Source organism: Falco cherrug, chromosome 7, assembly GCF_023634085.1.
Source record: "Falco cherrug isolate bFalChe1 chromosome 7, bFalChe1.pri, whole genome shotgun sequence".
In the NCBI taxonomy this organism is placed as follows: Eukaryota; Metazoa; Chordata; class Aves; order Falconiformes; family Falconidae; genus Falco; species Falco cherrug.
In genome coordinates this window covers 42,296,851-42,309,901 of record NC_073703.1, presented here as the reverse complement: position 1 = coordinate 42,309,901, position 13,051 = coordinate 42,296,851, and the positions used below count along the sequence as shown (strand labels likewise).

General features: G+C 38.2%; 1 protein-coding gene across 1 annotated transcript in view; it reads left to right on the top strand.

Moving 5' to 3' along the window:
* LOC102048716 (ras and Rab interactor 3) overlaps positions 1-13,051 on the top strand; it is a 175,240-nt gene that overhangs the window by 74,321 nt on the left and 87,868 nt on the right. The window contains exons 11-12 of the mRNA XM_055715960.1: positions 2,694-2,863; positions 4,866-5,010. Coding sequence (XP_055571935.1) covers positions 2,694-2,863; positions 4,866-5,010 — 315 coding nt within the window. The remainder of the gene's footprint in view (positions 1-2,693; positions 2,864-4,865; positions 5,011-13,051) is intronic.

Here is a 13,051-nt window from a genome sequence, read left to right as displayed (position 1 = left end):
GCCCAGCCAGTCCCTGAGCAGTGATTGGCCCCTCCCGGCCAGTTCCCCCAGCTTATATAGTAAGCATAACGTTCTATGGTATGGAATATCCCTTTGGTTAGTTTGGGTCAGCTGTCCTGGCTCTGCTCCCTCCTGGCTTCTTGTGCACCTGCTCACTGGCAGAGCACGGGGAAACTGAAAAGTCCTTGATTAAGAGTAAGCACTACCTAGCAACAGCTACATCAGTGATCAATGTTATTCTCATACTAAATCCAAAACACAGCATTGTACCAGCTACTGAGAAGAAAATGAATTATCCCAGCTGAAACCAGGATATATGTTGATCCAGATTTCCACCAGGTGGCATGGCTCAATTCCTGCCTAAAACCAGAAACTTGGAAATAGCGGGTTTCTGAAGGCCTGAACAGGAGTCAACTAAAGTCAGCAAGAAGCTTTCTGTTGATTTTGACAGGGTTGTTGGTGATGACCCTTCATGGTGAGCAGGAAGTTTAGGTAGTTTGTTAAAAGGAAAAGCTGTTCTCAGAAGATATTTTTATAAGGAATATCACAAAGGAGAAGCAAAAAAAGGCTTTACTCTGTCTCAAATAAGTGAAAACCACTTTTGTGATTTTTAGGTGGAGCCAGTTTGTACTGTATGGGGCCAAGGTATGTGTATTTATGGTCATAGGGAGTGAGAATGAAAAGCTGTTATGAAAATATAAGAGCAATTGCTGCAGTAAGTCAAAACAGCTGCTGTTGGTTATGTATATATTTATAGTGATGTAGTCTACATCAGTGCAGAGTTTCTATCACAGTATGCTGGGTATCTTTGGTCACTGTCTTTTTGGTGCTCTAAGAAACAGTTGCAGAGCAATGGCAGTGCTTTCATGTTTTCCATGACACTTTAAGATGAAGCATTGTGGAGACTTCACTGGAGAAACTCACTTGAGAGTTGATGAGACTGTTAAAAGGGATATCTGGCCTTTTTGCCTTACTAAGTGCTGTCAAACATTTGTCTAACTAAAGCAAAAGTTAAGTTACTGTGGTTGAGTCCTTTTGTGTGAGGACTGGTTCCTAGGAAGCTTGTCTGGCTATATATTCCTCTACAGAAAAGCTGCAATACTCTTTAACTGTAAAAGTCATTGGGATGGATGTGCTCCTTATTTTTGTCATCAGCTGCAGTACTCAGCAAGGTTAATGTGTTTTAGATGTTGGGGCAGGGGGAGGATAATTGTTCCTTTATGTTTACCAAATGCAAAATTACTACTAGTTCTATTCTCCGTTAGAGATATTAAGCTGCAAGCCAAGACTACAGAGTGGATTCTTTGAGTAGGACATATTTCTTTGTGAAACTAAAGATCTCTTTATGGTACTTCAGGTGACCCTAGTGTACTCATTGAAAACTCATATTAGTGAAACAAAGCAATACGCTCAAATGCTAAAGGGTAAAAGATATAGCTGTTTACTGGTGATTTACAGGATTGCTAGGTTTTTCTTGTTGAATGGTAATGGAAGGATATATTTCTTCAACTTCAAATGTTTTAAAAGACACTTCAGGCAGCAAAACTTTTATTGCATGATGTGATTTACATGGATCCAGTCTTCTTCCTGAAAACCAAAAATATTTCAACACTGTGACGAGTAAAATAACAATATATATTTTTGTCTCCTTAGAACAGGTCCATTTTAATTCTTTTCTTTGAGTTGAATGTTTTCTTAGATTTCCTTTGCTTCCTGACTGGAATCGTGCACTAATAATTATCTTTCTCTTCTACTTCCTAAATTCTCTTCCACTTCTTAATGTAAGTAACCTAATACAAAACAGGAGTGGGAGGGTGAAGCCAACCTAAACAAAGCAGAAAACAAGCAGCAAAGAGTTTTGTTGGGTTTTTTCCCCACACATGTTATTACATGTAATATTTAATACTTATCAGTCTTAGGTGTATTTCCTGCCCTGCTTTCTAACACTGCATGGGTATGTCTCCTGTCTGCTGAGCCTTGCTCTACTTGCTATGTGTAGTCTGTGGCGTTTGTGAGAGTATTGGATTGTTGTTGAGCTCTGAAAGTCCTTGGCTGTACTTGTGTTGATTCCCAATATAATTTTGTCTTTCTGTGTTCTTAACACAGTAGAACAAAACTCTTAACCTTGGTACAAGTCCCTTTATATTAACAAAGGCTTACTTATACATTTGTTCTTGACAATTGTTATTTTTCATTTCAAATCTTTTCATGTTAGACATGTTGATAATATTGTGTGAAAGTAAAATTAAGGTTTCCAGAAGGAGTAAGCACAACATTAGGGACTTGTGGATCTGCAGCACCTTGATCCAATGGGATAGCTTTAGAGGTTTCAGGAGCACTGTCTACACTGCCATAGTGCAAGTGCTTCTAGGGAAGGCTTACAAAACTGTGGTGGGACATAAGTAAGGAAAACTGGTACTACTGCATGAATGGCTGGGTAAAACCTGATCCTGCTCATCTGATAGTGGGTTGGTGGTTACCTTAGCTGAGTGAAATCCCTTCTCAGCATGTTATCTAAATGAAGTGCACAACTGATGAGCAGATTCACCACGCTGAATTACAGGAAAGTCACTTGTAAATTCAAGCATTCAAATGAATATTAACCCCACCTGAGCCTGGAAAGAATGACTCTAGGTGATGGCAAGCATGGCAACATCAATTCCACCACTAACGCTGTCCATTGTGATCATTAGTGAAGGGGATGCAGCAGTATGGCAAAAACAGTGTTGTGATGGTGGATGAGATCATCTGCTCCAGTCCCCCCAAATACCGGTTCCCCGAAGCTGGGTTACGGATTATGATTACAAATAAATTTGGACCACGCACCAGAATGCGGATGGCAAGCCGACTCATCATTAATGAGGTAGGTTCATTAAGAAAATAATAAATGACTATGAGACAGAGGGATTGCTAAAGAGCTGTGCTCATAGTGATCCTGGAATTCAGATTCTCCCATGTTCCTAGGAATGGGCTAGAGCTTTGTCTTTCTCTAGCAGATGTGTCACAGGAGATCTGAAGATGGATTCCCAGCTGGTGATGCTTCCTGTCTTAATGGGAGGGCAGTCACCAAGGAGGGACTCTCTTATCTCCCTGCCAGATATTTGTTTCAGAGTATATGTGTGTGTGTGTGTGTGTGTGCATGTGCACATTTGGATTTTATCTGTAGCAGATTTGGTTTTGATTATTACAAAAGTGGTCAGGCTGAGAAAGGATAATGGAAAGGGCAACCAAAAATTGCTAAGAACTGCTCTTACATTAGCAGCACATCAGGATCACATCAGAAATTTCCCTGTCTCTTTAGTCTTCAGTGTAGTCCTCAGCTAAAAATAAAAGTGGACCAAAATATTTTCATGAGGGGAATTTGCCCTGGACAGTTTTGGTTTACTCTTACTTAATATATTGTCACCACCATGTATTGCTTGTTTCATACCCTGCAACTGAAGTGACAGGACTGGCCAAGTGATTCTTTTTGAGCTTGTATGAAGTTCTTGGGGTGAAATCTTTGGTCTGCAGATTTTATCCTTTGCTCCCCACAATGTCAAATATGAGAGGTTTTTACTCTGCCAAATAAATTAATTTCAGTAGTTGACGGAAATAAAAGCTTTAGCAAGTTCCTGGAATTTTAACATCATAAGACAGTTCATGTGTCTGCCCAGCGATGTGAATATCCCAATGAAAGAAAGCAGCACTAATATATTTGTTACAAAAGTCCAATCTAACAATAAAGCAGTGAAATGCTTATTAGGAAATCAGCTTGGTGGTGTACAGTCAAGAGCAGATCAGATAGGGCACATAGTGGCAGCTGACTGCGAAAGTTCTGCTTTGAAGACAATTCATTGATCAGAAAAAAATTCTTTCTTAATGCATATGTGCACAGAGAGCTGATACTTGCTAGTTCAACATCTGCAAAAACATTTTCTAAACGACAGCATTTTGGATCTATGTTCTTACGTATTCTCACTGCGAAAGCTTTGTGAAGTATTCAAATACGAGTTTTCTTTATTTTTAATTACAGTGCGTTAATACTGGTTTCAGGTGGGGTTTTTTGTGTGGTGCAGTTACTTTAATTTTCAAAGTATTTCAGAGCACTTTTTAGGAAGTTTCAACAATTTTTCATGAAAAAGAGAACACTTATTGACCCTGGATTATCTCACCTAACAAACTAAAAATATTTCTTTTTTTATAAAAGTAGGAAATTACTGTTACATCTCACATTCTCCAGTGTATTAGTGGGTATATATACTGACAGTTAAAACCTATCCTTGCAATTGGTGAACTATGTGTTGGAACTGTAGCAGTCTATACATGTCTGCAGGGGCAGTTATGAGCTTCATGAAAATATATACTTGGACAAGGGCAACAGGGGTTACTCTTGCTTTTGAAATTATATGTAGGACCTTTACAATTACCTCAAGGAATGGGGATGAGAAGGCGGGAGAAGAGTTGGACCTGAGTAGGGATGATCCTGGGAAATGGGTCATTTATAAGCCAGCTGTAATAGCACGGCAATGTCTTGAGTGTTACTGCTAGATTATGGTGCTGTCAGTGGTTTGAGTGGGAACTGTTGAGTGAGAAGTGCTTCAGAATAACCATGCTCATTAAAACATGGTGTGGAAGAACAGATATGACAACTTTCTTCATTATGTCTTGAAAGAGTCCTGCCAATAATTTTGAAGTGGGTGGTCAGCACTGGCCTGATGAAGACAGGTGGGCCACAGGCAGATTTGTTTGTTTGTGGCTGGAAGGAAGGCCTCATGGGGACACATCACCGCTCATGTGACTGGGGCTGGGCAGACGGCAAACCCCAGATTTAAAAAAGTCAATGTTTTCCAAACTATGGAAGTTTTGTCTTTGACACTATGCAGCGTCAGCGGTTAATCCAGTCTGCCAATGGCTCAAGCAAACCACTTCAGAATAGGAGACACGAGAATATGGAAAATGGGAACATCCCTGCGGTGAACCAAGAGGAGGAAAATGAACAGGACAGTCTGACTCCCTTTTCGTTGCCAGGTAAGGCTTGCTTTCCAGGTGTTTATAGTAAGGAAACAGAAGATAATTAAAATACCAAACACTGGGTTGTAAGAAAAGTTGACATATGTGGGGAGAGAGGAGGAGGGGGATCCATTTGACTGTCCAAAGGGTGTATTTGATAAAGTACGATTGGGCTGGAGGCTACTTGGCTAAAAGCAGAGCTTAGGAAAGTGTTTTCCAGCCATCACGCACAATAATGGTAGAAATGCTGGTTTGCCAGAGGCAAAGGGAAAGCAGGTAAGGCAGGTTAATATAAATAAATGTGTCAGACCAACCCAGTAAGCACTGCACTGCTACTAGTTTTGAAGCCAACAGTTAATAACCTGCTGGAGATTGCTAGGCCAGAGGCAGTTAGGTGTATAAATATATAACAACTCGATTTAGTGACTGTAGGGGAGGCTTCTTGAATGAAGAGGAAGAAAAGTTTAGGGGGGAAAAAAGTGTTTAATATATTTGACAGTGTATAAAGTTCTTAGAGTAGCAGTATGCAATAATATTCACCTTTTGGTGAATAATATTCACCTTCTGGAAACTGGTGTGAAGGGCTATATATAACCAAACTTACTATGTTGGTGTCTTTAGCACATTGCAGGTTGACTCTCCCCAAATGCTTTGGACATTAGACAGCAGAAATTAGATCAGTCCTCACAAACATGTAGTCAGTAGTTGTCTGTCACACAGTTATTGTTTAACACAAATATTACTTGACATAAATGAATATCACATGCAGTGAAAAAGAATTTTCTATGCTGTATATGATCCTGATTTCTTAGAGATCCCATTGCTTCAGTTGCTATCATTTCAGAAGAGATGTTTGTGTCCGAACAAACATTGAAGCATACTGTGTGAAGACTGGATAAAACCATATGTTTTTATGTGTTACTGTGCTTTTACGGGAGCTTCTTGCAGTCAGCAGTTACAGACATTCATGGGGGTGAAGAATGGAAACAAACAGATTCACTGAAGATAGGGCCATTAAATGGCCTCCTCATAATCAATGAAATAATGAAAAAAATGGTTTTATTGTATGGTGAAATAAGTGGATCCAATTCAGCAATATGCTTGTGCACATTAACAAGTTATTAATAATAACAAAAATAATAAAAGTAATAAAAAACTTCTAAAAACCCAAAAATGTCTCCCCAAACCATCTTAAAAAATGTAGGATTCAATGCACGTGTTGGCAAAGAGTATTTTTTAACTGAGTTGCTTTTAACAACTTTTTGGATTTAAGTGTTAATTAGGGCAGTGCAATCACGCATTTCTTACATTCCAGGACAATGCAGAAATCTTTACGTGTAGCAAACATTACCTGAAGACCATATCTGGATTTGTTCACGACTCAGACAACTTCTTTGTGAATAAAAAGTAGATTTCTGAGTAGAGCTTCCTAAGTGTGTGATACAACAGACAAAATGCTTTGAACTAAGGAGGGGGTTATTAGTTACGCCATTGGCCTTTTTAAATGCAGTTTTTCTGCATTTTTGAGAAAGTCTTCAAAGATAATTGAGGTGTAACAGGCCAAAGTGGAACAACTGATGATACGGTTCATAGTGGAATAGAGCAAAAGTTCAACATGAACTCAGAGTTGCGTAAAAGTGGTAAAGTGGTTATTTAAAATGCTCATCATTATCTTCAGGTTTTGTTACTCCTGTTGTCTGGAGATGATTATCTATTAATGGATTCTCATTGCTCAACTCATCTATTCTGAGGGAGAATTCTTTTATTTCTGCTTTCAGAAGTACCACTTCAATAACTTTGGAGAAAATGTAAAGAACCGGCATCGTGATTTGTTGTTGTTTAAGTACTGTGGCACAATCAGTAGCCTAAAAAAATCCTGACATTTAAAACTGGCTTTAGTGAAAAGATAGTTTGCAGGCAGTTTCCCAGAATCCCCTCTGTTTTTCTTTTGATATATTTTCAGGCCAAGAATAAGGCACGTACATACATTTTCTAAAGATCAGAAGTTCATGTATTCTTTTAGTACTGTAAAGAGCTCTATGAAGAATAGGCTTTCACTTTCCAATAGGACTTTCCAAGTCAGCTGCTTGCAGTGTGCTAAGCAGAAAATTCACCCCGGTATTTTAAGAGCTCCAACAGAAATGTCTGTGAATTGGCCCAAAGCCTTTTTTTGTGCTGTTTTATAGTCACCTTTTTTTAGCCTACTTGGGGGTTTGACTTTCCTCCCTCAAATTGCATATTCTAGATTCTTTTGCAAGAACAAGTTTTTATGAAACAGAAATAAATGTATGTGAAGTTTAAGACACTACATCATCTCTGAGCGATTCCCAGCAATCATTTGCAACCTGTAAGTTTTGCTTATTGTTCTTGTTTATTCTCTAGTAATGGCAGTGCTTTAGCGCACAGCAATAGAGAATAAAATTTGTACATGGAAAGTCTTAAACTACAGCATCTAGCCTAGATCCCATAGGTCAGACATTCAGAAAGATTCACCCCCAGGGTGTGGTTAAGGCCCATCTTGAAACAGGAAACAACAGGTAGTTTTTATGGAAAATACATACGGGGATCACACAAACCAGCCTTTGCCTTTGGTTTCTCTGCAGGGAGAAACATCCTCTTTAAAAGAGGAATTTCTTTCTTGATCTAACCTTTAGGCCATGATGGTTGTCTTCTAAGAGAAAGGCTCATTTGATACTTTACAGTTTAATTACTCTACAGTTCTTTGGAAACAGGTCTTAATCTTTAAAAAAAAAACCAAACACACCACAAATCAGAATAAAGCAGGATGAAACTGAGCAGGTATTTGTTGACAATGAAACTATGCATAAAAGCCCTTGCATCACTCAGTAGTCTTTTAGAGCCCAGACTCAGAATAGCACTTCTGTGCAGCTCTTTGAGTCCTGGAATCCCATTCACTGTCACATGTTCAGGATACTTTAAAATTCTCAGTGTTCTCAGCTCCTGCAGGTTTCACAAAAATAAAGAACTCCTTTTACAGGATTGGACCATGGATGCTTTATATGTCATTGACGGTATTAGCTAAAATAAGAAGGATAATAATACCCAGAGCTAAAACAGGGTGGCAACGAAGGAGATTAGCAGTCCTGCCCATTTTTGTATGGATCCAAAGTACAAAGACAACATGTAGGATAGAAGCAAAAAGGAATTAACAGTATCTACTAAAAATGTAAAAAACATTTATACTTGGTCAAACCAAATGTTTATCTTGTCCAGTATTCTGACTGCAACCATGACTTCATGAAGAAGCCTGAGGAAGAATGAGACAGGACAAGGTGGCCTTCAGCTGTTTTCAGCTCAAGGACCTTTTTAGACTGGGTGTAATGTCTGAATATTTAAAAATCCTCTATATATTTCTTTTCATTAACCTGTCTGATACTTATTGAATCTTTGTAAACATATAACACCCATGACATCCTTTGGGAAGGATTTTCATGGTTGTGTGAAGAACCATTTCCTTTTACGTGCTTTGAATCTAGCTCCTGTTAGCTTCATTTGATGTTGTCTTTTATTGGAATACACAGTGAACAAAGCAAACCCCACGTACCTCACTTAAACACTCAGGATGCTGTAGCTCTTTGTTATATCCCCTATGGATTTGTTTGTCCTCAAGGTCGAGCTAGAGACAGAAAAGAGTTCCATGTAGAAACCACTATAGTTTGTCTCTGCAAACACCGATGCAGAGTTCTTTCAGCTTCTCTGCAATGCCCCTGTGTTCTCTCAGTATTCCTGTATACTTTGATCACTAGTGGACCCATCAAACTTCCTGCTGCTAATGTATTTGAAGTAAGATTTATTGTGATTTTTTTTTCACTTTGTACTTGTTCCTCAGACTCTTTTTTTTTGGCCAGCTTTATGGCACTTTTTTGGAAACATGACTTAGATGGCTGAGTTAGGAAGAGAGCTAGTTTCCATAACTACTTTGATGATGCAAGAGAAAAGCTCTTCCAAGAAGGTAGTTCAGAGCAGGACCTAACTGTAGTATTCTGAAATGCTTTTTTTGGAAGAGCTTCTTGCCATTGCCTTTGTAATGGTGCACCTAACTTAGAATTTTATTTCAGAACACAAGTGTGCTTCTGAGGCACATCTCACTGTTGTCCTCATGTATTGCACTTTGATTTGCTTCGTGTGCTTGGACCTCATGCACCACACTGCTTTTGTAGAAAAGCACTGAGTGTGCTTGACCTTGGAGGAGGATACATAAGATAAATCGGAAGAAAAGTGGGCAAGGGTTTCATTTGGTAACTCATCACTTCATTCTGAAAGGGCAAAGAGAGACTCGAGGAAGTCTATAAATCCCAGATCTCCCTTAAAAAAACATTGATAAAGTAAACAGTAAGGATAAAACATACAAAATAACCATGCCAAAATCCAGCCAAGTCAAACAAGGTGTGGGGAGGACCTCTGCTCAGTTCTGTTTTATTCTTGTTGAATATTGTTCTGTGTAAACCTGTAGTAACTCTGAGACTAAAACTTGTTTCTGCTTACTGAAGCAAATCCTTTTCTCAAGACCAGTTCCCACTGTACCAAAAATATGTTTTAAGAGAAGATTACAGGCATAAATCCAAATATACAAAGTGTGGTAAAGGCACAGGCTGAAAATAGAAATCTGAGTTGTTTTGGATAGATCTCATGGTCTGGAATTTGGAACTTGTATTCTGGAAAATGGAACTTCCGAGAAAAGTGTCAGTAGTTTGGAAAACAGTTTCTTTTGGATGAGAATGAGGAGTAAAACCTTGGTATTTTCCACAGAAAAAAAAGAATAGTTTCCAAAGCTCTGTTGCAGGAGAATTGCAATAAGAATGTTTTAATATATCAGCTGCCCACTTGGAAGGCTGACAAAGGTTGTGCCTTCTTGGATACCCTTTTACACACTAGATAGCCTGTCTCTAGTGTGGTAACACAGTCTCTCTTGCCTCCACAATTCCTATGAAAAGTTGCAGAGCTGAAATCAATAAAGATTTTCCAAGAAGGTGAAGAGGCAGCTGCTGTATTAATTTTCCTAACAACAAATTAAAAACCATTTTCTCTGAATTTTTTTATTTTGCAACAAAGGCATTTTTCAGTGGAAAATAATTATGATGGAAAAATCACAATGGATCTAGTTTCTTGTATCTATTTCAGTTGTTTCTTTGTTGAGTCCCATACTCGGGACAAAAATCTATATTCTTCTGTTGTGTTGTGGATACTGCACATGCTCAGAAATGAATTAGGCTTTCAGACTGGCTAATTTACCTATATTAAAGTTTTCCAATCAGTCTTAACTCTGATGAACAACAGCACTTTCTAGAGAAATGTACTAGCTGTCTGGGTTATTAGAAAGGTCCCAGTGTGGAGGTGTGTATGTGACTGTTACACCTTTCCAGGTCAAGATTTGAATTAATATTGGCAATGATGTGTGTGTGTAAGTATATAGCCTAATGAGGACCAAGAGGTTTAAAAGTCACTTTTCCCTAGTTGGGTTTGGTTGGTTGGTGTGTTGGATGTTTTTTTCCCAAATGAAAAATGGTACAGAGATTTAAAAAGATAAAAAAAGGAAATAAAAAATAATGAAGTGGAGCACCAAAAAAATCTGCACCAATAATCTTCCTAGGCCAGCCTGGACGTGCCTTATTTTTCTTCTAAGTTTACCGTTGTTAAAAGCAAAAAACCCTAGAAAAATAGAAATCATTAGTAAACTCCAGGAAGCCTTTCTCATTTTGCAGATAGACTTAAGCAATATTCTTTCATAGTTGTGGTGAGGTGTGCAACAAACAAAATACAACTTTTCTCAGCTATGTGGGTTGCTGCAGGAGCCTTCAGACCCAGGGTCCACAGGAGTGGCCAGTACTGCTATTAAAACAACTGAGCTAAGGTCTTGTAATGGGACTGTGTTTTTGCAGAACAGCTATGTATTGAATAATAGCCTAAATGACAATGATAATGTTCTTCTTTGCAGATGTACTAGGGAGCTAAGCAAAAATCATAAAACAATTTGTCATGAACTAAAAACATGCCCCAATTCAATAAATTTATTACTAAATAATTTTAGTTATTATTTTAGAGTGGGTGGTCAAAACCAAAACAACAGAGCAGCACAAGAAGTCATTTCAAAAGAACTAAAAAGACTAAAAATAAAATTTTCAAGCTGTATATTCTTTGTGCAGTCATCTAAGCCAGGGAAAATGAGTGAAGTCATCCATTTCCTAAAGAAATAAAGTCTCACTTTATTGAGATTGCTGCTAAACTTACTTATTAAATTCTTAAAAAACTACTGAGTTACAGAGTAAGAGAATACTTATTTAGCACTGGGTGCCACACAAGTTCCATGACCCAGCATAGTAGGAGCTGAAGAATATGGCCTAAGGCAGAACCAAGATGAGGTATACTTAAGGCTTTATATAAACATTTATAAAAGCTAGCAAACCCTGACACGGTGTCAGGTAGGCTGCTTTGGCCATGGTGGTTCAGAACTATTCCAGGCTAACTGCAAATGGCCGGTCAGCTTCTCTGTTAACCCAGCAAAACCCAGAATTACATGCAGTTGTTATTCCCTAAATCTCAAGCCTGGGTGCGATGTAATGTATGCAAATGTCATTTCCACTAATCATCTAGCTGTAAAAAAACAGTTCTGACTCATGACGTGTGGATGAAGCATCCACTAATAGAGCCAGGAATTTAATGGACAGGCATCTATTCAAACTGAGCAAAGATAAGGGAAAGGCAAGTACTCCACTAATATTTCCATTTTTGTGGAACTAAGCAAGCATAATAGCAATGCTAGTGGTAAAGGCACTGTGAATTCTCACAGTTAAGCACTTGTTTAATTCAGGGCATCTAGACAACACCCTGTCAAGATACGTATTCCCCAGAAGCGACTGAGTGCATCTATTTATTCCCTATTTTTCTCCATGCGATTTCGTTGCTTGTATTCATGTTATTGAAAAGGGAAATGGGACTGAATCTCCTGTGTGTAGCAGCACTGAAGTCAGTCAGACTATACCCACATCAGATCAGAACCTGCTCCATGCTTTTTTCCTGTCAAACAGTCACCCACTCACCCTGTATTTGGAATTACACACTAAAGAAATTACTGGCCTAGGCCATGCTGACTTGTTTGACTATGAAGCAAGCTTAGCAACTTGGGTAGACAAAGAGTGCAAAATAACTAGCCAGGAGTCTTTTAATGATCAAAACTGTAACAAATTAAACAGGAGGAGGTATAAATTACTATAGGATATTCACAGCCTTGTTAACAGATTTAAAGTGAGATGTGAGCTAAGAAGTGTCACTTTTTGAACAGAAGAGATAATTATTTAAAAAATCTGTATAGCAGTGTACGCAACCAGAGGGAACAAGGACTTTCCTGTAAAATCTGTAATAGAGCCCAGTGACATGTAAAATTTTAGAATTAGAATTGACCATAGGAGACTTCAGTTATATGTTACAAGTTCTACAGCCACAAGCTACATGGGAATAAAGAGCCAATCTTAATCTAACATTTCCTGGTGGGTTGATGACATCTCCAAATCCACAAGGAAATCTCAAGGAGCTGATTTGTAACTTAAGCATGACAATTTAGTACTAGAATACATACTGAAGTAAATTAATAAAGACTTGCATTTGGACTCACCAAGTTAAATTAGATTAGTAAATAGCCTCATAAATTACAAAAGTATTATTAATTTTTAAATGTTCAATATTTAATTTCATTGCATCTGGTGCACTCTGGTCCAGAGGACAGATTTCAATCTGATTAAATTCACTGACAAAAACTCCCATTAAATTAACCTTAAACCCCCATATTCTTGCTGAAAGAAAATTCCTGGTGAAATTGATAAGAGCTTTCACTGATTATTACCTGCCCTTTATAATCTAGCTAAATAACTGAACTGGAAGGTATTCCTGATGATTTTCTTCAATGCTATCAACCATTTTATTCAAAATGACATATTGTGACTCTTGCATATCATTACCAGTTAATGATGGAAATCCTTCCTAGCACAGTTCTAAAACGATGTAAAGAAAACGCAAACAAAACCCACCGTGCTGTTGGCAGTGC